The sequence below is a fragment of the Talpa occidentalis genome, unplaced genomic scaffold (assembly GCF_014898055.3).
Source record: "Talpa occidentalis isolate TD23 unplaced genomic scaffold, MPIMG_talOcc4v2.1 talOcc4.16, whole genome shotgun sequence".
Taxonomy (NCBI): domain Eukaryota; kingdom Metazoa; phylum Chordata; class Mammalia; order Eulipotyphla; family Talpidae; genus Talpa; species Talpa occidentalis.
The window spans coordinates 59,608,851-59,634,355 of NW_023601653.1; the positions used below are offsets into that span (position 1 = coordinate 59,608,851).

The 25,505-nt window shown below is 38.1% G+C and overlaps 1 protein-coding gene across 3 annotated transcripts in view; it reads right to left on the minus strand.

The window, feature by feature from the left end:
• The window catches only part of PTPRO (protein tyrosine phosphatase receptor type O), a 227,838-nt gene that overhangs the window by 70,959 nt on the left and 131,374 nt on the right, over positions 1-25,505 (minus strand). For 2 of the 3 annotated variants that reach the window (XM_054696421.1, XM_054696420.1), the window contains exons 3-8: positions 25,019-25,177; positions 14,127-14,279; positions 12,075-12,512; positions 10,182-10,343; positions 6,665-6,861; positions 490-610 (exon numbers count right to left, since the gene is read on the minus strand). In XM_054696421.1, coding sequence (XP_054552396.1) covers positions 490-610; positions 6,665-6,861; positions 10,182-10,343; positions 12,075-12,512; positions 14,127-14,279; positions 25,019-25,177 — 1,230 coding nt within the window. Of the gene's footprint in view, positions 1-489; positions 611-6,664; positions 6,862-6,950; positions 6,976-10,181; positions 10,344-12,074; positions 12,513-14,126; positions 14,280-25,018; positions 25,178-25,505 lie in introns of those variants that run through there. The other variant, XM_054696422.1, reaches the window with a different exon arrangement.

Consider the following 25,505-nt stretch of genomic DNA (forward strand, 5'->3'; position numbering starts at 1 on the left):
AGTTGTACAGTTATAGTCATTTATTACTCTAAAGGTAAAATATTGGATAAGTATGGGTCCCCCACTTATAATGATAATGACTTGACCTTGAACCCCTCCTAACAGCTCACTGATAAAATACTGTTTTGGTTTTTTTTAAAAAAGATTTATTTATTTATTTATATAAGCACTGGGTACAGTCAGAAGTGCGGGAGGGTGAGAGAATTCACCAGAGCCAGAGTGGGGAACAGAACAGGCAGACCAACAAAATACACTGCTGAGGGGAGCAGCGGGAGAGACAGCAGAGGTTTGTCACGCCATGTGGGACCCTCGCCTGTGGCCGGGGATCAAACCAGCGCTGCAGAGGCTGCGGGCAGCTTTGCAGCCCAGCGCTCAACCGCTGCGCCACCAGGGGAGGCCCAAAATACTGTTATTAATGTTAATACTGTATTAATACAATATTAATGACTGTTGTATTTAAGAGTTATTACTCTTGTGTTGGAAACTTACCAATAGCAAATGTCACAGGATCTGAAGGTGGTCCAATCAAAGGTCCTTTTCTTAGGTACATCACAACCTGGTACTGGGCCCCAGGTACCAGATTTTCAATAATAGACTTGCTTGAGTTCACCTTTAAACCAAAAACCAAGTAAGATATATTTAGAGCAGGGCTTTTAGAAGGTGACAGAGAGGCTGAAAGCATATTCAGGGACTCTTTGTGGAACCACAGATACCTTTGAAATCTGAGGTCTTTACTCATGCTGGAGAAGGTTAGATTTCAAAATAAGGATAATTTATAGTTTATATGGACACTAAATGTTCAGAGGAACATTCCAATTCTACGGCTGGATTTAATAAGCTCCATGAACGGCTTTTATACCAATCAATGTCAATTGTAACCATGTACACAAGAGACACAACAGCCTCTAACCATAATCAAATCAGCAATACCATAAGGATAGCCTGACATCCTAAATTGTAGTGTCAGCTGATTCCATACAGAGAGCACTGCAGAAATGACTTTACTCTCTCCTCACTTAGAAGCATGTAATATCTAATTATAGAGATGGAAATAACCTCAGAGATTATCTAGTCTAAATCTCTCATTTAATAAATGAAGAGAGTAAAGACAGAGAGTGGCGAAGGTCACATATCTAGAGTCAGCATCGTGACCTCTAATCCATGCTATGAACAAGTTATGGTGCTAAGCCCTGAGATACAGTGTTAAGTGCTCTGCAAGGCATCGTGACTTCATAAAATAACACTGTAGAGAACATTTCTCATTTAGACAAGCTGTCCTTTACTCATTTTGAAAACTCTTGGTTATGTAACAAGTCTCATAGAGAAAAATAGCGAGAGCAGATGAATTTTCAATATCCAAGTTGAGTGTTGGCATGCACAAGGAGTGATGATTCAAGTAACAGGTTAAGACATGTGCTGCTTTGACCGTCAGCACCTCCAGCATTTCAGTCTTTGTCGAAAGAACACGAATTTGCTATTCAGACTGCCTGGGATCAAATTCCCATTATAAGCATGGGAATTTATTTGTAATGCTTAAACCTTGACTTCCACATCAATAAACTACAGACAATACTATAGACAATTATATATCACATAGAATTGTGAGGAGGTTTAAGTCAAAAGTTTCAATAAAACTAACTTATTACTCTTACCAACTTTTTGCCTCCCAGGGCACAAAAGAATTGTACAACTGATACAGGTAAGAGCATGAATCAATAGAAAATATTGTTGATAGCTCACCTAAGCTATAAGGGGATTTCTTTAAAAGTCTCATTGTGGTTATAACACTGATGGTAAATGAATTTTAAACTTTTCTAATACTGGAAAAACAGTAAAATTTTAAACAGTAAAATCATTTATGTTGAATTAGTACAACTTGCTCTACATTTAAGTAAGGGGAGCAATAAACAAATACTTGGTTCCCCAGTAACTGGGCCAAAGTAAGATTAAGGTGAATTAGCATGTTAGTATTTGCCACCTTCCTTTCCTGTTTACACTCATGTCAGAGTTTCTTGCACATGCTTCAGAATTTTAAATTTGCTGGAAGTCATTTACACAAAGTTAGTCATCTAAATATTCTTCTCTAAGAGAACATGAGAAGATATACACTATGGGAAAAAACAAAATGTGTAAGGAACAACTAAGCAGCACTCCTTGCTTTGTTTAAAATATCTTTTCAAGTGATAAAACCCATACATGCTCATTATGAAAAATACACAGTGGAAGAGCAAATGAAATAATCTGGAAGCTTTTATGTCCTCCTCCCGTCCTTGCTAACATTTGGTAGGCAATCTTTCAGACTTCTTGACTATCCAACCATCCATCCATCCATTTATCCATACGTCTTTCTAGTTATGTATCTATTGGCCCATAGAGGGGTTATAATATCAATACTGCTCCAAACATTTCCTTTAAACACTACTGAACTGCCATACCTGTAAATGCTGAGTGGGTTGATTAATCATTCATTTAGGATATTTAACACAGCACATAAAGAACATAGATTGCTTTAGGATGCTGAACTTTCTTTGGTTAGACAGTATTTTAAGCAGTAGTTGATTCTGATTTTTCAAATGATTACTTGAAATCATATCCACTTAAATATGCCATCATAATAAATTCATCTTAACGAAATTATACTTTCTAAAAATAAGTAACTATGTTTATATATGACTACTAAAAAATGAGGCTAATGGTATTGCAAATGATTTATCTTGGTAACAAATCATAAATACCAATTTTCCCACCAATTTTTCACTGTTTGGTGACCCAGGAACCTATAGCTACATGTCTATGCTGCCATGCCTTTTAATTTATTCTAGACCTTCTTGGAGGTGAGTTGGAGCAGGAAGGGATGGATGTGTATCTGCATTCTACTTACTAAATAATTTCCATTTTATTCTCTGGAGTATCACCCCATACCTTTCAACCAATTTTCATGCCTTCTTTGCATTAAAGTATTTCCTCTCTCCCATTCCTGATTGGCTTTTGTTTCCATTCCAGAGAATTCAGTCAACCCAGTGTCTCCAGCTAAGCATGAGTCCTTTCCCTATTCAGCTAAATAACTGGGAGGAAAAAAGTTACTCAAGACAATAAAAGATGTAAAATGGGGCCTCCCCGGTGGCGGTGGCGCAGCGGGTTGAGCACTGGGCTGCAAGGCTGCCTGTAGCCTCTGCAGCTCCGGCTCCATCCCCGGATGCCAGCGAGGGTCCCACATGGTGCGACAGAACTCTCCTGCCGAGCCCGCTGCTCCCCTCAGCAGTGTGTTTCATCGGGCTGCCTATTCTGTTCCCCGCTCTGGCTCTGGTGAATTCTCTCACCCTCCTGCGCTTCTGACTGTACCCAGTGCTCGTATAAATAAATCTTTAAAAAAAAATAGACAATAAGAGATGTAAAATGGCTGAGTAACAGGCTTGAATGAGATGGAGAGGGCTCATTTGAGTCTGGAATGGATTTTTTTCTACTTCATGTAACCCTCTTCCATTGGCTCTTTTTTATACATTTATTCCAGTCACTCAGGTTCTCCACAGAACACCTTAGAACCTCTCTTTGTCTATTGATTAAAAAACATCTATGTAAGTTTGCACAATACCAAAATCTAATGATTTCTTATGCTCTAATGTATTACACATCAAGTCCTTTTGCATTTAACCCTATGACTTCGGATATATATATATATATATATATATATATATATATATATATTTTACAGATTAAGATACCAACACCTACCACATGAAGAAAGTTGCCCAGGGACTCATAACTGGTACCTGTAAAAATTTTGGGTCTGAAACTCAAGTCTGTTTGATTCTGGAGTCAGTGGCTCTAGTTACAATCTCCCCTTGGATAGCATACACAATCCAACACAAACCACACTGGCTTGGCAGTCAGCAACTTTGAGTCCAGGACTCAGGCTGATGCTAATCAGCTATGTGTCTCTGGGATGTTCCTTTAAATATCTGACCTCTCAGTTCGACCATTCCTAATTTGTAAAGCTAATAGATTGATTGCTCCTTCCTCCTGATTTTATCATTTAATTATTAAACATTTCTGTAAATTGCCACAAAGCACTTTATGGACTTATGCAGATCTAATAAACAAACACACACACGATGTTTCTTAATTCTAAAATTGATGGTTGTGTATGAGTTTATGGAGAAACTGCCAAAAGCACATTTACTTTGAGAAGCGACTATCATTTATGTAACACTGAGCAGTGACTTTATATTCAACAGACATTTCTTAATGAACAGCACTAAAATGGTTGTTAGGAGGGCTATCCCACAAAATTTCCTTTCCCACCAATATCTGTATATAAGCGCATACACAAACAACAAGCAGACATGAACATGCATATGATGAAGAAATATTGAAATTAGTGGGTACTATGTACCTACACTATAGCAAGGCCAGACTCCAAGTTTCATGAAATCGAAGTTTACATTTTTTTTCTTGAATTTTGTACAGGCAACTGGAACTCATAAGGAGGGCAACCTCCCTCAGTGGAGGTGTGAGGGCACTGCCAACTCTCAGGTTGATCGAGGTTAACATGATACGGCAGTGGTGGCAAAATTGGGTAAGTGAAACAATAAAATAGTGAGACATTAATTGCTAGTACCTTGATTGCTCAGTCATGGATCTGTTCTTGGAAACTGCAATTTTAAGCAAAATAAGGTACAATAAAAGCAGTTTTGTTTTTTTCTTCTTGTGAAAGCAGATCTTCTAACAACATCCTTTTGCTCAACACTGGCAAGATTGCTTTGTTCTCCGTGTTGTAAGGAAAGGATGTTGAGTGAAACACTGTTATTCAAGGACTATCTGTGTTTTCCTTAAGAATCACTTATTTTTGAGCTCCATTTTGAATTTTTATTTAATATAATCACAGTACCACCAAATATATAACAAAAAGATATTTTTCCTTTCTAGATCAAGATTGCTTTCAAAAATAACCCAAGTTATTTTTGTGGTTCCTTTAATAGGTTCATTACAGGTTCCTTTAATAGCCACGTGACAAGTTTGAGACTTCTTGAATGGACGTCTCTTCATCTGAAAGTGCGTGTGCATGTCTGTGTGGTAGCAAAATGGATGATGATGTAACAGTAGCATAATCCTCAAAGCATTCTTGTAGTAATTTGAGATAAACCCTAGCAAGGTTTATCCTGTCCCCACACTCCACTATAAACACAGCCTCCTCACCTGCAACCTGTAACACTTAGCAGTTTCATGTTTGCATTTCAAAAAGACATGGTCAGAACGCACATAGACCAGCCTTTTCTGGCTCATTTATAATTTAGAAAATCTATATCTTGAGCCCCTGATGTCTATGCAAAAGAAATGTAGTTACACATTAGATGGCACGAGGAAGACACATACCTGGGAGCAGTCAAGTTCTGGGTCGTGTTCCTTAAGGGAAATACACTTTTCTCCTAATGTAGAGATAGTTGTGTTTAGGATACTCAGGGAAGGAAGCTAATAAGCTCCCACAGAGCTGTGATTACCAGTTTAATTGGTTGAGTATGTTGACTCAATTTAAGTCAAGGGGTGGTCTCAGCTATAAGTAAGGGTTTATCTCTGCACTGTTTTCTATTGCTCTTAAGATGAAGTCAAGAATCATGGTCTTATAAATTGAAAACTTCTCCTTTTTAATTCCCCCAAGTGCCTAATTTTTGCAGGATGAACAGAAACACCCCAAATAGCTTTCACACAACAAACACCTTTTGGGAAGCTTTATATTTCCATGGAGCTGATAATTGTTTTGCCTGTATGGAAGGAAATATCATAAAGACACTAATAATTGATCTTATTAAAAAAAAAAACAGAATTTTTGAAAATAGAACTGGGCCCCAGGCTTCCTGCTGGGTATTCAGGGCATCTGAGAGCAAGGTCCTCCGATGACAGGGCATGGCCTTTTGTTCTGGTGGCCACTCCCAAAGCTACCGATTAGCAAAAGAGCTACACTTGCTCCTTTGTGCCCATCTAACTCCATTATCCTTCAACACTCTCCTCTGCCATAATCAGTAAGGGGGCAGTTTTTTCCTTAATGTAACTTGTAATTTTTTAGCTATTTTTTCCCCAATGAACATGCATTATTTTTATGGCAAAAATAACAATGAAAATAATGGGAAAAAAGTAAGGAAACAAATCAATATCTCTCACCTCCCACCCCAAACCTTCTGCTTGGTTGTCTCCATCCCTGGGAAGTTTTTCTGACTGGTTTCCAAGTTCTCTTGCCCAAGTCCATCCTTACTCACCCAGCTCCTCCTTTCTGTGAAATGCCTCTGGCATCTGGGACATTTTACTTTTAGCTTGAGCCTTATTTTATCCTAATTTTGATAAAGGAAATGCTGTAGTAATTATATGTTTACTTATCACAGTTCTCACTGGATTATAAGCTCAGCAAGAGTGGGCACATATAAAGTATGTGAACCCCCAGCATCTTCGCTATGACCCAGCCCACATGGATGCTCAGTAATTCTCTGGAATAAGGAAAGAAAGTGAAAGAAAGTTGGCCCATATAAGGAGGATATGGAAGGTGACTGGCTGAGCAGCCCCTGCCTGCATTTCCTGGCGCCTCTTCTGGCTCTGGTAACCCCACTTTGGAGATAGGGATCCAGAGCACAGGCCTGGGAGGTGAGCAAGCCCCTCAGCCTTTCCTCTGCTTTACCTGAGTGCAGTACTGCTTCTCCAGCCTCTGGCTCTCCTTCTGTTTCTGGCAGGTGAGTGAGACCACGGAAACGATGGTGCCATTGTAGTTCTCCTGGGAGGATGTCCAGGACATCAAGGCCGTAGTGGAGCTGAGGACATGGACGCTTACATGCTGGGGCTTCTCAGTCAGCTCTTCGATCCACTCTCCCGAAGGACCTGAACATTTCAAAGCAGAATGCAAAGGAGGTTTCACGCTGAGCTGGTTGAGATAAAAGATTCTAGGTTTTAAAATCCTTTGTCCTTACAAAGACATTCAACAGGAATGGGCGTCTCGCGATCAGCTGCTTAGCTGCAGGCTTCCGCTGCCTGCCCTCTACTTGGAGAGACACTCTGCTTCAACTAGGTGCACCTGAGATTATACTGGTACTTTTTTTTACCAGCGAGAACTCGCCTCTTTTAACAAGGAGTGGGTGTGGCATCTCACGAGTGAGTATAGTTTCTTTGCTGTTAGGAATTTTGGGTTCTAGAAATAATTACTTTCAGGTGCCAATATGCCTTTACTACAATCACATGAAAAATATTTAAATTTAGCAACATTCAAATCAAAGACACAGGGTGAGAGTATATTAGAGAAGAAACTGGCAACAGGCTGGTTCAATGTTAGAAGCTGGCTAGGACCCGGGTGATAATTTGAGAAACACCGTGGGTTCCTCATTATCAAGATTCCCCATACAAGAGCCCACATTAGCTTTGTTCTCTTAGGTTTTAAAGTAGTTATTAGCACAGTGCCTGACACTAGTGAGGACTCAAGAAATGTTAAGGTGATTATTATCTACAAAAATACCCTGCTGAAATGCAAACATGCAACTTTCTTTTATTTGCTCAGGATGCATTTCTTAATTCCTTGACAGAAAGCTGTATTCCTCTGCTGGACTCCAAGAGAGGAAAAGAAATCCTAGTGTGTGATGTGTACTGTTCAGATTCATAGTAAATGGGGCAATGGAAATCATTACAACAATTAAGAAAATGATAATTTATGATGTTTGAGATATAATACCTGTAACACTATGTGTCACAGGATGTGTTTTAAGTTTTTGTGTAGTTACACACTTTAATCCTTTAATGTTCATGACAAACCTGTAAGTACTATTAATCATCTTCCTCTCTCAAGGTGACACTTTATCCCCTCCCTCCTAGACACAGGTGTGCACACTTGCACATGTACACACACCTTGCTCCAGGTGTCCACATCAGGCACACATGCCCCACACCCACATGCCTTCAGCATTAGAAAGATCAAGGCCACAGGTGATAGTCACAGAGGCCAATGGCGTAAAAGCCTAAGCAACTTCATTTATCCTATAGCCAGAGACAGGAACGACCTGTTCACTGTCACAGAACTGGTAAGCAGACCTCCTGTCTCATCTGTCATCTGACATCTCAGGCAATCATTGGGATGAAATGGGTCCTGTGTGTTACAGATCAGGAAAAGTGATCTCTATTGTCATGAAGATTCTTGGGGTAGCAGTCTAATAGGACCAGTCTAATAATCAACCGAAGTAACGGTCATTGCAGGCTATGCAGACATGGGCTTTACTATCAAATGTTCCTAGGTTGCAAGCCTTCTTCTGACACTGGGGAAAGCCACTAAGCTTTCTGTGACCATTCTGTTTACCTGAAAAATGGAGATAATAAAAATATACTCTTCCTGAGGCTACTGGGGGACTAATGTGAAAGTCTTTAAACTACACAATTACAAACCAGAATACACCAATATAAACATGTGTATGTAATATAATAAATCTTAATGCCATAGCTCAACACTTGAATGGCCGAACAAGCTTGGTCAGAAAAATCGACTGAGAGTATAATTTGTTGGTGTGTGACGACACTACGTTGTGGGAATTTACCCAGTTAAATATAGGATCTTTATCTTTTTTCTAAACCACAGTAGTACACCTGAATATCATTGCAGAATGGCATATCCTAAACACTAAAAATATCACCCTTTTCTTGGCAGAGAAAAAAAACAAAATTTCTAGTGCCCTACATTTCTCTAGATGAATATTAATATGCCTCTCTTTGAAATAATTTCACTTTTGAGCAATTCTGACACATTCTCAACAGCTCTAATCAATTTAGAAATTCTAAAAATAAAGCAGAGTTCCTGATCATGAAAGTGGCTCAATAACTATTTGCTGAAAGTACAACAGAATTAATAAACAAATAATATAACATAACCCTAGCCTGGCATTTTCTAATTTGGTATGAGAGGCAAGACAGACACAAAGAAAGTGCATCTAAAAGGTAGCACCCTCGAATAAACTCAGTATTTGGTAGTGTGCTTTGTGACACAGAGTAGAAAGCCAGAGGTGAGGAAAACCAGTGTGGCCAATATAGTTGAGTGAGTTTCACGATGTTGCCCACACTTGCCCTGATTTCTGCTGGCAGAGGAAGAGACCTTTTGGTTAATGAAATGTTTTTTAGTGTCAGGGTAAAAACTGAACATTAAACATTGTTCTTTGTTAAGAGATGTCATGTCAAAGATCTCTCACAATTGAAAGTAGACAAGGCAGATATAAACACCTTTCCTGCATTGTAGCGTGCATCTTTTCAGCCTTTGACTTGTGGTGACATTTTTGACTTTTTAAGTAAAAATGTTATGTGGGACATTTTCAATATTTTTAAGGGAATAAGTTGACTAATCTGTTCCCATTGCCTTCCTTTTCTTCCTCCCAATCAACTTTTTTGAGGACTATTTGATGAAAGGTGATATTTTGCCCTTGCAGAAGGGGATACAGTCTATGGTGCTCAAGTTTTTTTGGAAAGCAATTTTTAGCTGTTGCCATCTGCTTTTTCTTTCTGCTGATCAGAGACACATTTAGCCTCCTAAAAGCTAGGTAACTGATTTTTGGCCTTTAAACTGGCATAGATCATTGTCAGTTTAGCTATCAACCTCACAGACACACACTATTTGTTCCGCTTTCACAGGTTAGCTGTTGCTCGGCTTTTACCCCTGATGAAATTAGCAGAAATCAGCCGAAGACTTGACAAAGGGGCTTTCAGAACGCTCTAGCTTTGTTTCTTGTGCTAACTGTGACCTTATTATCATAATATCAGTACATTTGAATCTCTGCTCTCCTTTCCAGCTCTGCAAACTCAATACTCTGAGACTTTTCACAAGTCCAACAATATCAGTTTTCATGGCAGACTCAAACAAAAGTCATATTCCCCGAAGTGTGTGCCCATGTCCTTGGAGACTCTGTCGTGGCTAGTATGGAAAGTCAGTTTAAAAATTGTTCAATTATCACAATAAAAGAAATCCTCAAATTAAATCCCTGGGCAGGTTTGCTACTATCAAATGCACATATATTTCCTCTGCTGTCAAAACCTTGTGGATCCAGGCTTCTCTTGACCTTGATGAGGCTCAGAATCTCTAACGTTTGATGAATAATTGACTCCTGAGTACCATTAATCTTACAGATTCCATTGTTCCACCTCCCGTGGAGATGCCAAATAACCTCTTTGGTACTTACTGATATAAAAACTGAGTGATTTTGCTGACTGACTTTTACGAGGTTCACAAGATCCTGAGGAACTAAAGGTTGTCACAGATAACTTATATTTCCCAGGTTCCTTCAGTTCTGCAACAAATTCATGTGTTTCTTCATCCACTGTCAGATGCTCAGTAATATTTTCTAAATCATATATAAAAAAACAGAACATATGTGAATATATATATATTGTACCACTGCCATCCTTTGGTCAAATTCAATTATACCTCCAAATGACAGGTATTACTAAAGAAAGATGACACAGGGTTCAAAATGTTTTTCATGATCCCTTTAAATGATCCCTTTAAATAACCAAACTAAAATATAGTATCCAAATCAATTAAACTAGGGATGGGTATCTACTGCCTATTTGTACTGTTACTCAACACAATTATATGCATAAAATAGAAGTAAAATGTTAGGAGAAAAAAAATAATAGTAATAAGAACATCTTAATTTAAGGATAAAAAAATAACCAGTACCAAATATAAGTTCTTTGAGCTAGCATTAAATATCCAGAAAAGCCTTGAATTGAATTGTTGCTGGTTAGAAATAATTCTAGATCCTTTTTTCCTGAGACTTGTAATACTTTTCCTTCGTCTATTTGCTTCCAGAACTTTTAAAAGTCAAAATGATTTTTACTTGGCTTCCAAGTCCATCCCCTGCTGCTTATTACTTCATTTGAAGCTGCTCTCATCAGGCAGTGACTACAATAGTCTTCAAAAGAACACACTGCAGTCAGATGAAAGCATGTCTAAACCTGCATGCAACTAGGCATTAAAAAATTTTTCTAAGTTATAAGATCCTATTTACAAAGAATAGAGTGAGGAACAGAAAAATAAAAGATTAATGGAAATTATTTTAAAGACAAGCAATTCCGGGAAAGACACTAAAGTAACTGGAAATGACAAAGGATTTCAACTTTATATAGTATTTGGGAAGGGTCGATTGCTTTATCATCTAGTACAAAGGAATTCACAGATTTTGTATCTTATTCTATTAAATAAAATAGGGACACACAAAATGTCATGTATGAGGTGACATGATCCTAATACCCTACCCTGAAAATAAAGCTGTCATTTTGACTTCAATGTTGACAACTCAACAACCTTTGCCACCCAAATCACTAGACTGGAAAGTATAAAATGCAGTATGTTATTTTAAAAACAACAACAAAAACTATAAAAATCTACCCATCAACAATTCAGATAGAATTCATGACCCAAAATTATAGAATGCCATCACCCTGCCTTCACAAATGAGTGGACCATAATGTAAAGAATGACTGTCAGATGTTAGAGAAGTGAATTCAATATATGATATAGCAGTTATCATAGAAATGCCAGTTGCTATGTATTTTCTGAGTTATTACCAGCTCCTCTGGGAAAATGTGAGTGGCACCCATGTCAGAGGAGCTTGCCTCTGGGCATAAGAATAGCTTACAGGTCTGATCTCTTAGGAAAGTGTCATTTGTCAGAAAGATTCTTTTACTGCATACTTGCTAAAATTTGTATACCAGAAAACAGAGTATTTCTCCAGGATATTTTGTAATTTGTGAGGGTTAGACTTTCAATTCAAAATCTTCTGCAAATAGAAGGTTATCCTCAGTGGCCAGGGGTAATAGAAACGGACAGTGAAAAACACAGTTGCAAGTACTTGCAACTGAACCTTCCCAACCTAAGTTTTCTTATCCAACCTATTCATTTTGTTTTCATTTTGTTTTCACATTGGATATGCAGTTAAATTCTTCTCTCTTTACCATTTTTGTATAGATTTTTATCTTCCAGCAGTCTTACTTCTAAATTTAAATTTAAAAATTTTCAAATTCCTTTTCTTTGACCAGTTCTTATTTCTTGCAATTTCCTATTACTTTACCTTCTCTTTCTATGTGGATGTGGAACCCATCAAAGGCTGTAGGTGGTTTTGGTGGTAACCACCTCAGAATCATTTGCATGGGGAAGAAAGAGGAAGAGCCCAATTTGTCTGCCTCGCTGAGAATACTGCTATTTTCATATTCCATGGGAAGTACACTAACAAATTCATCTTCACTTTCAACAGTGGAGGATGCACTATCCCACCAATTGGGCTGAGATGTAGCTTCGTCATCACTGCTGTTAAAATCAGGCCAGCCAGAAGAAAGGTTGCCAGAGGGAATCTCAGGACTTTCATCTGTAAAATGGAAGAGTTTGTCTCTGTCCACTAGATCTTGTGATCTCATGAACGATTCCTCTGGAAAGCTGCCGCTCTGTTCTTCCCAATTGTTTTTGTTCATGTTTACAATACGAACGGTGATATTTCGAGGTGGATAAGGGGCTGCAAGAGAGGAAAGTTTTGTTTCCAAACCATTTTAAACTATATTGTCATGAATACTTAATGATGAGTCACGCATACAAAATATAATTGAGTTTTGCTTTCAACCTATCACATGCATCAAAGAAAACTATGAAGTACACACATATTTAAGATCTTGTGCATGATGTGAACACAGGAACCTATCACCACTCACACTTCAAATATATTAACTTGAGATACTCTGCTTGTCTGTGTGGTAATTTAACCACTTCTGAAAAGTTCTGGAAGTCATCTTCAGTTTACCACAAACTCCTTTTGAAAAAAGTGAAGTCCCTGGATCTTTCCTACAGAAAATCTCCTACAGTGTATATATAGCTATCTTGATAAAAACAATCCATATAACACAGTTGCACTTAGGAGAGTTCATTATGAGCTGCATTTAGAAACATTAACACAATATTGGAAATATGGCTTCCCTCCTCCCTTCTCCAAAGTGAAATATACAAGCACTGCAGTCAGATGAAAGCATTTCTGAACCTTCAGGCTGTCATCAGAAATCACAAACTCAAAATGAGTTTATAAATGACAGAAACAGGCTTAGTTCGAGAGAATTAAGAAGGCACATTGCAAGTTTCTACCTTGTCTTTCAAATAGTTGCTAAAATATCACCTCTTCCAAGAACTTCAAATGATCTCTCCCTCCTTCCTGCTGTTATACAACTTTGTGCCTCTTGTGTAATACTTATCACATTCCGCTTTGCATTCTGTCACTTGTAGAGTCCTTCCACTATTTTCGAGGACATAACTCCCTAGACTTTGTCTTCAACTCTCTCAGGATTTAGAATAATTCCCAGGGAGAAGATACTCAGTTAGTGCTGCTTACTTGAGTTGAGTCATGAAAAACGCAAATAGAATCTTAGCTATTGATGTGAGGTGAATTACTTATTTAGCTGAAATAGTTTCCTTGTCTTGGTCTAATTAATGAGAATTACAACATCTTAGCATTTCATTGGAAGGGCTTCAGGGATCATCTATCAATCCACTCACAATGCACTTATAAAAGGCCTCTCAGGCAGCCCTACTGAGAATGTAGCATACTATGCACAGGCAGTGTCACTTACACTGTTATTGGTGATGGGTGTTTAGTAGGTGCATATTTATTTTACTCATCCACTCTTCCATCTGTCTATCCACTCATTCATCCACCCACCCATCAATGCATCCTATCATAGTCTTTCATATTAATAATGTTACCAAAATTAAGATCTGCAAGTTTGCAATACATCTGAATCCCAGTATTTCCTGTACTAATCTTATACTCTGCATTAACCCCCCACCCCATCTATTTTTCTGCTATATGAACATTTTGCCAGGTTATAGAAGGTTTACTTGATTCAATTAAATTAGTTAATTATAACTTTTGGTAGTATCATATACTTTCCAATTCAAAGATTATAACATATCTTATATTTTTCTTATGGGATATTTTGCCCAGTTTCTTTTACATTTCTAAACATTTGTTTTTCATTATAAAAAAATATTTTTCTTAGTTCTAGAAAAGAATTGTTCTTACAATGATTGAATGTACAACATATAGTTTATTTTGTCACTGAATTTGATTCTTTAGTAGACTTACCAGTTCTGTGCTGTTTGGGTTCATGACTAACACCACTGTACTCCACAAGAGTACTTTTATTAAATGTTGCCTCAGAGACCAACTGAAAGGTGATATTGCTATAACATATTCCTGGAAGCCAATGATTAAATACTGTTTTTCCCTTAAAGAAATCTGAGAAGAGAAAAATCAAATATAAAAAATATATTAAATATATTATAAATTATATATAAATATATTAAAAATTAACTCTTCACACATTTTCTAAGAAGCCCTAAAGAATTATGATTAAATATCTATAAAATAACACTTTCTTTCATTTCTGGAATAGTCAGTACCAAAACAATGGTAGAAGACTAGATTTTTGGATCTTTAGACTCAACCCTAAAGGCGTTTTCTTCAAAAAATCCTAAGGCGATAGGATACAATTGGAGTTAAATATTTATTATAGAAACTTTTGGTGTATTAAGTGGAAAGTATAATATTTATATACATATATTGAAATCACAGAATACATTTATTCTAGTCATCTATTTTAAGATAAAAATCCAAGATATTTTGCTACTTTATGACTCCAGAAAAAGTAATTTTACAAGAAACATTTTTACTAAGTTCATTTTTTAAAACTGGCCTGTTTTCCAATTAGTATAGTTTATCTACCATTTGTCAGATGGGACCTGCTCAAAAGAAGAAAAAACTTTGGATTTCATTTGAAAAACATTAAAGAAAATCATAAGCCTAAAGATTTAAGTTATGAAGAAATGAGAGAAAGAAAGTAAGTATAATGTTATTGAATTAAAAGGCAAAAATAATCTTATTTCATATTTTTAACATTTCCCTTTTTCCCCAATTATGTTTATTGAATTAAAGTTGGTTTACATCACTGCGTTTGTCTTAGGAGAATTGTTGGTGCTTTGGTGGTGGGCATGTTATGAAGACATACATTAGAACAGGTTTGAAGCTATACTCCCCTCAAATTTAAATAATTGACTTAAAATGAACATATTAATTCACTTATTTTTAAACTCATGCCTATTAAGTCAATAAAAGTTTCAGTGATTGCTTTTTCATCATTCATGCACTGGTGTTTGTATGTGATCAATAAGCAAATAAGATCCCACTTACTAATTCACAGATAATCTGTTTTCATTGAAAATAAAAGTAATAGAGGGGGCGGAGCAACATGGTGGTGAGGAGACGCTGCGAGTAAGATCTCCCATTAAAAAAAGTTAATAGGGAGGAAAAGCAGCAGGTCCCAGTGAGAACTGGGACACGGAAGATAAAGGGGTGACTCCAGCAAACTGCCCGAAGAAGAAAGTTGCCATAAAAGAGGACCAGAAGGGAGGAAAGCACAGAACCCTGCTCCCCTCCCCCGCCCACAGAGTCGGCACTCTCCGACCAGCAGAGAGGAGGGAAAAAAAAAAAAAAAACTAAAACGACCAACAAGAACAAACTACGCAGCAAGCGGGACTGTGAGTGGAAAGGAACTATTGCAGCCACCACACCCCGTGAACAGGAGCTGCGGAGAACCCTGCAGGATTCTCGTGGAGGTGAGCTCCGGGCGCTATTAAAGAGAGACCCCGCCCCCCAGGAGAAGACCAGCACCAGCACACAGCCCTGGGCCGCCCGGTAAGCTTGCGCGGAAAAGCAGCGCACTGGAAAAGCAGACGCGGATAGGGATCGGGATTGCGCGGAAAAGCGGCGCGCTGGAAAACCAAGTGCAGATCGGAATCGGGATCGCGCGGAAAAGCAGTGCAGTTGAAAAGCAAACGCAGATCCGGATCACAGCTGCCCAGGTCCCCGCGCCTGCGACCTAGGCTTGCGGGGAGACGCGCGGAGGCCCTCACTGAGTGAGCAGGAACCAGGCGCCCAGGCACAGGAGCGGGATTCAAAAGGCGCCATTCCCGCGCCACTGAACTGGGCTACAGCCCGTGTCCTGGAACTGAGGGCTTTGGAACTGAGACCCGGGGCACGAAATTAGGGGCATGGGTTCCCCACGACGGTGGGGCACAAGGCAGACACAGCACCCCAAAGCCGTTGAGGTTTACCCTACCATTCTCGCTCTGCTCCCTGTCCCATGGGGTGGAAAATCAGCTCCCCAAGGACTCTAGGAGAGATCTATGGCGCCACCTAGCGACTTGAAACCAGCAGAGGCTCCTGGAGGAGGCAGTGGCCAGCTGGGGAGGTAGCCCACGCCGGGCCCCTTCCGACCAGTAGTCTGAGCCCACAGGGGGAGCGAGCACCCACAGCCAGGGCAGACCAGGCGCGCAGAAGAGTGTGCCTGAGACTGGACACGCAGGGAGTGTGTCCCACATCACCATTTTAGAACAGGGACATTTCTTCAGTAAAGACTACCTGCAGAAGGCTTCCTCAGGAGCCAGAGGTGAGCGGGGGAAGTTCGCCCACACCAGACCCCCTCTGGCCTGCAGTCCAAGCCCAGAGGGGGAGCAGGAACCCACCGCCGGGGCAGACCAGGCGCACAAGGGAGTGTGTCCCCACATCAGCATTTTAGAACAGGGACCTTTCAGAGGGGAGCAGAGAAGCTCACCCAAGATGCCGGCCAGTCCCAACAACACAGTGTCCCAACGCATATGGCAAATTAGAAAACAGACAGTAGGGAGGAGAAGAACCACATGCAACCTAGCAACTCCCCAGGGAAAAAGCACACCACAAAAAGAAAACCAGCCCCCAGATTGCAACGACAGTAACTTGGAAGAACTCCTGAGCCTTCCAGAAAGAGAATTTAAAATTGCCGTGATTAAAAAACTGACAGAAGTCATAAAGGAAAACAATGATAAGGGAAAAATAATCAATGATCAGAAGAATGAAATTGAGTCCCTAAAGAAGGAAGTAAAAGAAATGCAGGAGATCAAAGAATTAATGGAAGAACTAAAGAATTCTGGGAAAAGCAATGAAAGCAGAATAGATGAAATGGAAGAACGAATAAGTACTCTTGAAGACACAGAAATAAAAAGAACCAAAACAGAAAAGGAAAGAGAAGTACGAAGGAAAAAGAACGAAGAAAGACTACGGGAACTATCTGACTCCATGAGGAAAGGAAATATAAGAGTTATAGGAATACCAGAAGGAGAGGAGAGAGATGTAGGAACAGAGAAAATATTCAAAGAGATAATTGAAGAGAACTTCCCAAATGTGAAGAAGGAGCTGAAAATTGATATACAAGAAGCAAGAAGAACACCAAACTTCCACGACGAAAGGAAAAATACAGCAAGAGACATAATAGTAAAGCTCACAAGAATCCAGGACAAGGAAAAAATAATGAAGCTGGAAAGAGGGAAGAAACAGATAACATTCAAAGGAAAGCCAATCTGGCTGACATCAGACTTCTCCGAAGAAACACTACGGGCAAGGAGAGAGTGGAGGGACATAGTCAACAGACTCCAAGAAAACAGATGCCAACCAAGAATACTCTATCCCGCAAAGCTCTCCTTCCTCTTTGAAGAAAGAATATGGACCTTCCCAGACAAACAGAAACTCCGGAATTTCATTACAACTAAACCCCCACTCCAAAAAATACTACAAGGAGTCCTAAAGCCAGAACCTCAGAGGGACGAATAACAATGAAAGAAGGCCAAAAAAAAAAAAGTCATTAAAAGAATAAATAAATAAAATCAAAGGAAAGACAAACACAATGGCAAATTCAGATGCTAACATATCAATATTAACTCTAAATGTAAATGGACTAAACTCTTCAATAAAAAGACACAGAGTGGCAGCCTGGATTAAGAAACAAAACCCAACCTTTTGCTGTCTCCAGGAAACACATTTAGCTACAAAAGATAAAAATAGGCTCAAAGTTAAAGGATGGAAAACAATCCTACAAGCAAATGGACCAAAAAAGAAAGCAGGAACAGCTATACTTATATCAGATAAAGCAGATTTCAAACTCAAAAAGATAAAAAGAGACCCCAATGGTCACTACATTATGATCAAGGGGACAATACTTCAAGAAGAAATAACACTCATTAACATATACTCACCAAACGAAGGAGCACCAAAATATATCAGACAACTGTTGTCCTCTCTGAAAACAGACATCAGAGAAAACACATACGTAGTGGGAGACTTCAACACACCACTATCAACAATGGATAGATCAACAAGACAAAAAATAAGTAAAGAAACCAAAGCTCTAAATAAAGACCTAGAGCAATTGGGCTTAACAGACATCTATAGAACACTAAACCCCCAAAAAACGGAGTACACATTTTTCTCAAGCGCACACGGATCATTCTCCAGGATCGATCACATACTGGGGCACAAGACAAACATCAACAGATACACCAAGATTGAAATCATATCAACCATCTTTTCTGACCATGAAGGCATCAAACTAGAAATAAACCATAAAAAGAAGGCAAGGAACTTTCCTACCTCATGGAGAATAAAAACCACACTACTGGAAGACCACTGGACTAATGAGGAGATCAAAGAAGAAATTAAAAAATTCTTTGAATTGAACGACAAGAAGGACACCAATATCCTAAATGTATGGGATGCAGCAAAAGCAGTAATAAGAGGAAAATATATAGCAATAGAAGCTCACATCAAGAAACAAGAAAGAACTCAAAGAAACAACCTAATCTCGAAGCTCAAAGATCTAGAAAAAGAACAACAAAAAAACCCCAAAACCAGTAGAAGAAAAGAAATAATAAAAACCAAAGCAGAAATAAATGAAATTGAAACTAAAAAAACAGTCCAAAAGATCAATGAAACCAAGAGCTGGTTCTTTGAAAAAATCAATAAAATAGACAAACCCCTAGCCAGGCTCACAAAGGAAAAAGGGAGAAAGCACAAATAAACAGGATCATCAATGAAAGAGGAGAAATCACAACGGACACAGCAGAAATCAAAAGAATAATTAGTAACTACTATGAACAGTTATATGGAAACAAGTTTAACAATCTAGAGGAGATGGACAAATTCCTACAACTCTACAATCACCCAAAGCTAGATAAAGAAGAAATAGAACACCTAAACAGACCAATTACAAGCAGCGAAATTGAAATGGTAATCAAAAACCTCCCCAAAAACAAAAGCCCAGGATCTGATGGATTTACAAATGAATTCTACCAAACATTCAGAGACGAATTAGTGCCTATCCTTCACAAACTCTTCCAAAAAATTGAGAAGGAAGGGACAATACCAAACACGTTCTATGAAGCCAACATTACACTAATACCAAAACCAAACAAGGACAACACAAAAAAGGAAAACTACAGGCCAATCTCCCTAATGAACACTGATGCAAAAATCCTCAATAAAATTTTAGCTATCAGAATCCAACAATGTATGCATAAGATAATTCACCACGACCATGTAGGATTCATTCCAGGGACACAAGGATGGTTTAACATCCGAAAATCAATCAACGTTATCCAACACATCAACAAAAAGAAATATAAAAACCATATGATAATATCAATAGATGCCGAGAAAGCTTTCGACAAAGTGCAACACCCATTCATGATAAAAGCCCTTGAAATTCTTGGGATACAAGGAACATACCTCAACATCATAAAGGCCATCTATGACAAGCCAACAGCCAGTATCATTCTCAATGGTGAAAAGCTGAAAGCAATTCCATTAAGATCTGGAACAAGACAAGGATGCCCACTCTCACCACTGCTTTTCAATATAATACTGGAAGTCCTAGCCAGAGCAGTAAGACAAGAGAAAGACATCCAAGGAATCCAAATAGGAAAAGAAGAAGTCAAACTATCACTATTTGCAGATGATATGATATTATACATAGAGAACCCCAAAAACTCCACAGAAAAACTAATTCAACTCATCAATCAGTTCAGTAAAGTGGCAGGATACAAAATCAACACGCAAAAGTCAGTAGCCTTCCTATACACAAACAATAAATCTGAAGAAGAAGAAATCAAAAAAACCATCCCTTTTTTTATTGAAACAAAAAAAATCAAATATTTGGGACTAAATCTAACAAAAGAGGTAAAGGACCTATACAAAGAAAACTATAAAACACTGTTAAAAGAAATAGAAGAAGACACAAAGAAATGGAAAGACATCCCCTGCTCATGGATTGGAAGAATAAACATTATTAAAATGGCCATCCTTCCAAAAGCAATATACAGATTCAATGCTATTCCAATCAAAATTTCAATGTCATTCTTCAAAGAAATAGAACAATTATTGATGAAATTCATATGGAATCACAAAAAACCCCGAATAGCCAAAGCTCTCCTGAAAAAAAGAAGGGAATGGAGGCATCACACTCCCAGACTTCAAACTCTACTACAAAGCCATAATCATCAAAACTGCATGGTATTGGAACAAGAACAGACATACAGACCAATGGAATAGAATAGAAAATCCAGAAATAAACCCACAGATTTATGGTCAACTAATCTTTGACAAAGGAGCAAAGACTATGCATTGGAGCAAAGAAAGTTTGTTCAATAAATGGTGCTGGGAAAACTGGGTCGCTACATGCAAAAGAATGAAGCTTGACCACTACCTCACACCATACACAAAAATCAACTCAAAATGGATTAAAGAACTAGACATAAGACCTGAAACCATAAAATATATAGAAGGAAATATAGGCGAAACACTACGTGATTTGCACATCAAAGACATCTTTACAGATACATCACCCAAAGCAGTGATAGTGAAGGGAAAGATAAACAGGTGGGACTACATCAAATTAAAGAGCTTCTGCACAGCAAAAGAGACAATAACAAAAACAAAGAGAAACCCCACCAACTGGGAGAACATTTTTGCACCCAACACTAATGATAAAGGACTGATCACAAAAATCTGCAAAGAGCTGATGAGACTCAACAACAACAAAGAAAATAATCCAGTCAAAAAATGGGCAGAAGAGCTAAAAAGAAACTTCTCTGAAGAGGAAATGCAAATGGCCAACAGGCATATGAAAAAATGTTCAACATCACTTGTCATCAGGGAAATGCAAATCAAAACTACCATGAGATACCATCTTACACCAGTGAGAATGGCACATATTAAAAAAACTAGCAACAACAAATGTTGGCGAGGGTGTGGAGAATAAGGAACTCTTCTGCATTGTTGGTGGGAGTGCAAACTGGTCCAACCACTGTGGAGAGCTGTGTGGAGATTTCTGGACCTACCAAACATAGAGCTTCCATATGATCCAGCAATTCCACTCCTAGGTATTTACCCAAAGGACACAGAAACATCAATTCCAAAGAACACCTGCACCCCTATGTTTATAGCAGCACTGTTTACAGTAGCTAAGCTTTGGAAACAACCCAAATGCCCAAAAATAGATGACTGGATCAAGAAGATGTGGTACATATATACCATGGAATATTACTTAGCATTCAAAAAAGATAAACACATGCAATTTGCAGCAACATGGATGGCGCTGGAAGGGATCATGCTCAGCGAAATAAGCCAAAAAGAAAAAGAAAAATACCGGATGGTCTCACTCATAGCAGGAATCTAGAAAACTTAAATAAGGGACCAGGAAAATGAATAACTATAAGAAAGTGAAAATCAAAATCAACAAAAAACTATGAACCAGAGACACTTTTAGGGGGGCGGGGGCAGGAGGGGAGGGATTGGGGTCAGAATGGGGGGGCTGCAATTGTATGGGGAATATAAAAATAAAATTTATTATTTAAAAAAAAAAGAAAATAAAAGTAATAATTTGTGGAATCTATGTCTCTGTTTATTTGAATTTTTTAAAAAAAATTAAAAACCATAAATTCACTGCATGTATTTCAAAGTGTCTCAATAAGACAATCCACATTAAAAAAGGAGTTTGTCCATAAAATATACAGAAGAAAAGATAGGCACAACCCTCCATGATATACATCTCAGAAATACCTGTGAGGACTAATTCCCAGGAGCAAAGAAAATGAAGGAAAATATAATCAGCTGGGATTACATCAAATTAAAAAGCTTCTGTACAGCTAAAGAGATAATAACCAAGAGGAAGAGACATCTCCAGGTTGAGAGAAAATATTGCACTCCATACAACTGATAAGGGATTGATATCAAAGATCTAAAAAGAGCTTACACAACAGAACAAAAACAAATCAAACAACCTCAATCAAAAAAAAAAAATGGGCAGAAGAACTGAAAAAGACACCTGTCCAAAGAGGAAATGTAAATGGCCATCAGGTATATGAAAAAATGTTCAGTATCACTTGTAATCACAGAAATGTAAATCAAAACCACAATCAGACACCACCTCACACCGGTGAGAATGGCCCATATTAAAAAAACAAAAACAAAAACTGGCAACAACAAATGCTGGTGAGGATGTGGAGAAAAAGGAACCCTCTAAAACTGCAGGTGGGAATGCAAACTGGTCCAATCACCATGGAAATCTGTGTGGAATAACCTCAAATTATTAAAATGGAGCTACCATATAACCCAGCAATTCCACTCCTAGGAATCTACCCAAATGACATAAAAATATTAATTCAAAAGGAACCTGCATTCCTATGTTTATTGAAGCACGATTTACAATAGCTAAAATATGAAAATAATCTAAATGCCCAAAAACAGATGAATGGATCAAGAAGATGTGGTATATGCACAATCAACAATCAAAAAAGATAAATGCGTGCCATTCACAGCAACATGCTAAGTGAAATAAGTCAGAAGGAAAATGAAAGATATTGGATGGTTTCACTTATAGGAGGAATGTGGGAAAACTGAACAAAGGGTTAGAAAAAAAGTCAAAATTAGCAGGCAAATTGTAGATCCAAGACTACAGCAGGGGAGAGGAAGGGCGAGTGGTCAAAATAGGGGAGGAAAGAGCACAAGGGACTATGGTGACGGTTCACAGGTGATGTGGTGGTGGGAGATTTAGGGGCACTACACCTGAGAGGAGAAATCAAATATTATACAATGGAAACGATCTAAATGCACATAAACAATATTTAAGAATTAATCAATAATTAATAATAAAAACAAAACCTAGAGAAAAGAGGACTTTGGAAAAACAGCAAGTCAGAGTGGCATTTTTCTGGATGCATGCTGAATGTACATTCTCAAAGGTGCATTCTCCACCTTTCTGGTATACAACCAGTCTACTTTGACAACATTCTCCATTGACCCCTGCAGAGAAATATTATGATCTTATGACCTGAAAGTATTTTAGTTTCTCTACTGTAATTCACTACCAAAAAAACTGAACACCCACCCCCACTCTCTCCATCTCCTTCTAAATCCTCCTCCATGACCCAAGAGGTCTATTCAGAAGCTGACTGGACCCTTTTGAAATCATTAATTTCCCTAGACTCTCTTTCTCTTTCCCATAGGGTCCCCATGAAGCCAGTAAAAATAGCGAAATCAATTTTTGTATATTAATGCAATCATCTAGCTGGTCATACAGATAAACATAAGTAAAGGAACAAAAAAGCACTGCATCTGGGGGTAACCTGGGACTAACTCTTAAGTAAAACATGATGGGAGGTACCTCTGCCTTCCTAGTTCTAGAAATGCCCTTTTAACACACACAGAAGAAAACAGTCAGGACTTGATTTCAGACCTCCATTTGAATTTTTTCTCTGTGCCTGAAATGCTGCTTTTGGCAAGAATGCCATGTACATGATCATAAATGGAGTATTTCTCAGGCTTATGCCTGGCAAGGGTCTCCATACCAATGAGCAGGATGTTCTAAGACACCTCATAACAAGATTTTCAATAATAAACAACAACTATTTTCAAAGTGTTTATTTATAGATCAAATAGAGAATTTTAAAGCCTCTTTAGATGTGAAGACCATTTGTCAAAAATCATGCAAAAAGTAAGTTATCCACAAAAACATTAATTCAAAAGGAAACCTGCACTCCTATCTTTACTGCAGCACTATTTACAATAGCTAAGATACGGAAACAACCTGAATGCCCTGAAACAGATGAGTGGATCAAGAAGATGTGGTATGTGTATATATATATGTATATATGTATATATATATACATATATATACATATATACATATATATATGTATATACATATATACATATATATACACATATATACATATATATACATATATACACACATATATATACACACACACAATGGAATACTACTCAGCAATCAAAAAAGATAAACTTATGCCATTTGCAGCAACATGGATGGAGCTGGAGGGGATTATGCTCTGTGAAATAAGTCAGAAGGAAAAGAAAAATATTGGATGATCTCATTTATAGGAGGAATATAGGGGAATGAAATAGGGGACTGGGGGAAAAAAGACAAAACAAAACTAGCAGGCAACTATAACTCAGAGATATACAGGAGGGCAGGGGAGGGAGAGGGATTAAAACATGGGAGCCAAGAGCACAGGAGACTAAGGTGATGATTCATGAGGGAATTTTATGGAGACTACACCTGAGAGGAGAAAGCAAACTGTACAAAAATGAATAATGATGTAAAATATATATATAGAGAGAGGATTTTTTAAATGTAAAAGAAAAGAATATATAGAAACTGAATAAAAGGTCAAGAAAAAGACAGAACTAGTGAAGTGACCATAGATCTGAGGCATCCAGCAGAGGAAGGGAAGGAGGGGGTCAAAACAGGGGAGGGAACCCCTTAGCAGTGTATTTCAGTGGATTTACCTGTTCCATTCCCCACTCTGTCCCTGCTGAATCCTCTCACCCCCCTCTTCCTTTGGCCTATACCCTAGTTCTTCTATGCTAAAATTTAAAAAAAAGGGGGTAGGAGGGAAGAGCACAAGGGAATATGATGATGGTTCATGGGTGCTGTGGTGGGGGGAGAACTATAGGGACTACACCTGAGGGGAAAAATCAATTGTTCAAAAATGAACAGCAATGTAAGAAAATTAAAAATAAGTAAATAATAAAATAAAATTTAAAAAGTAGAAGTCATCACTCATTCAGTCTTCTTTTTCGCCTCTTACCTTTATATAGCATCGACCGGAAGTCTTTACCTTCCCAGTAGCTTATATTTACTCTTGTGAAAACATTATATTTTTCTGGATAATGAATTTCAAACAAGACTCCTGTTTCAGGAGAAGGTTTATAGTCATATATTGAAACACTGGTTACAGGAAGAGGTTCTGCAGAAAGAAAGAAATGGAGAAAAGGGAATTGGGGAAGAAGAGGCAAAGGCCATAATTAATCTTTGGAAGTACAAAGGTCCCACCCATCAGAACCTCACACATTTTTATTATCTGGGGGTACTAAGCTTCTCCATACTCAAGTGTTCTCTTGAGTAGTAATTAATGAACCTCATTTCATATGGTGTTTCTGCCTTTCAGAGAACTTCCATATTCATTTTTCCTTTTGCAACAACCTTTAATTCTAGAAAGAGCAAATATTGATATTGCCCTTCAATGAATAAAAATAACAGTAACTCAGAGACCTTAAATTACATGTGAAAGATAA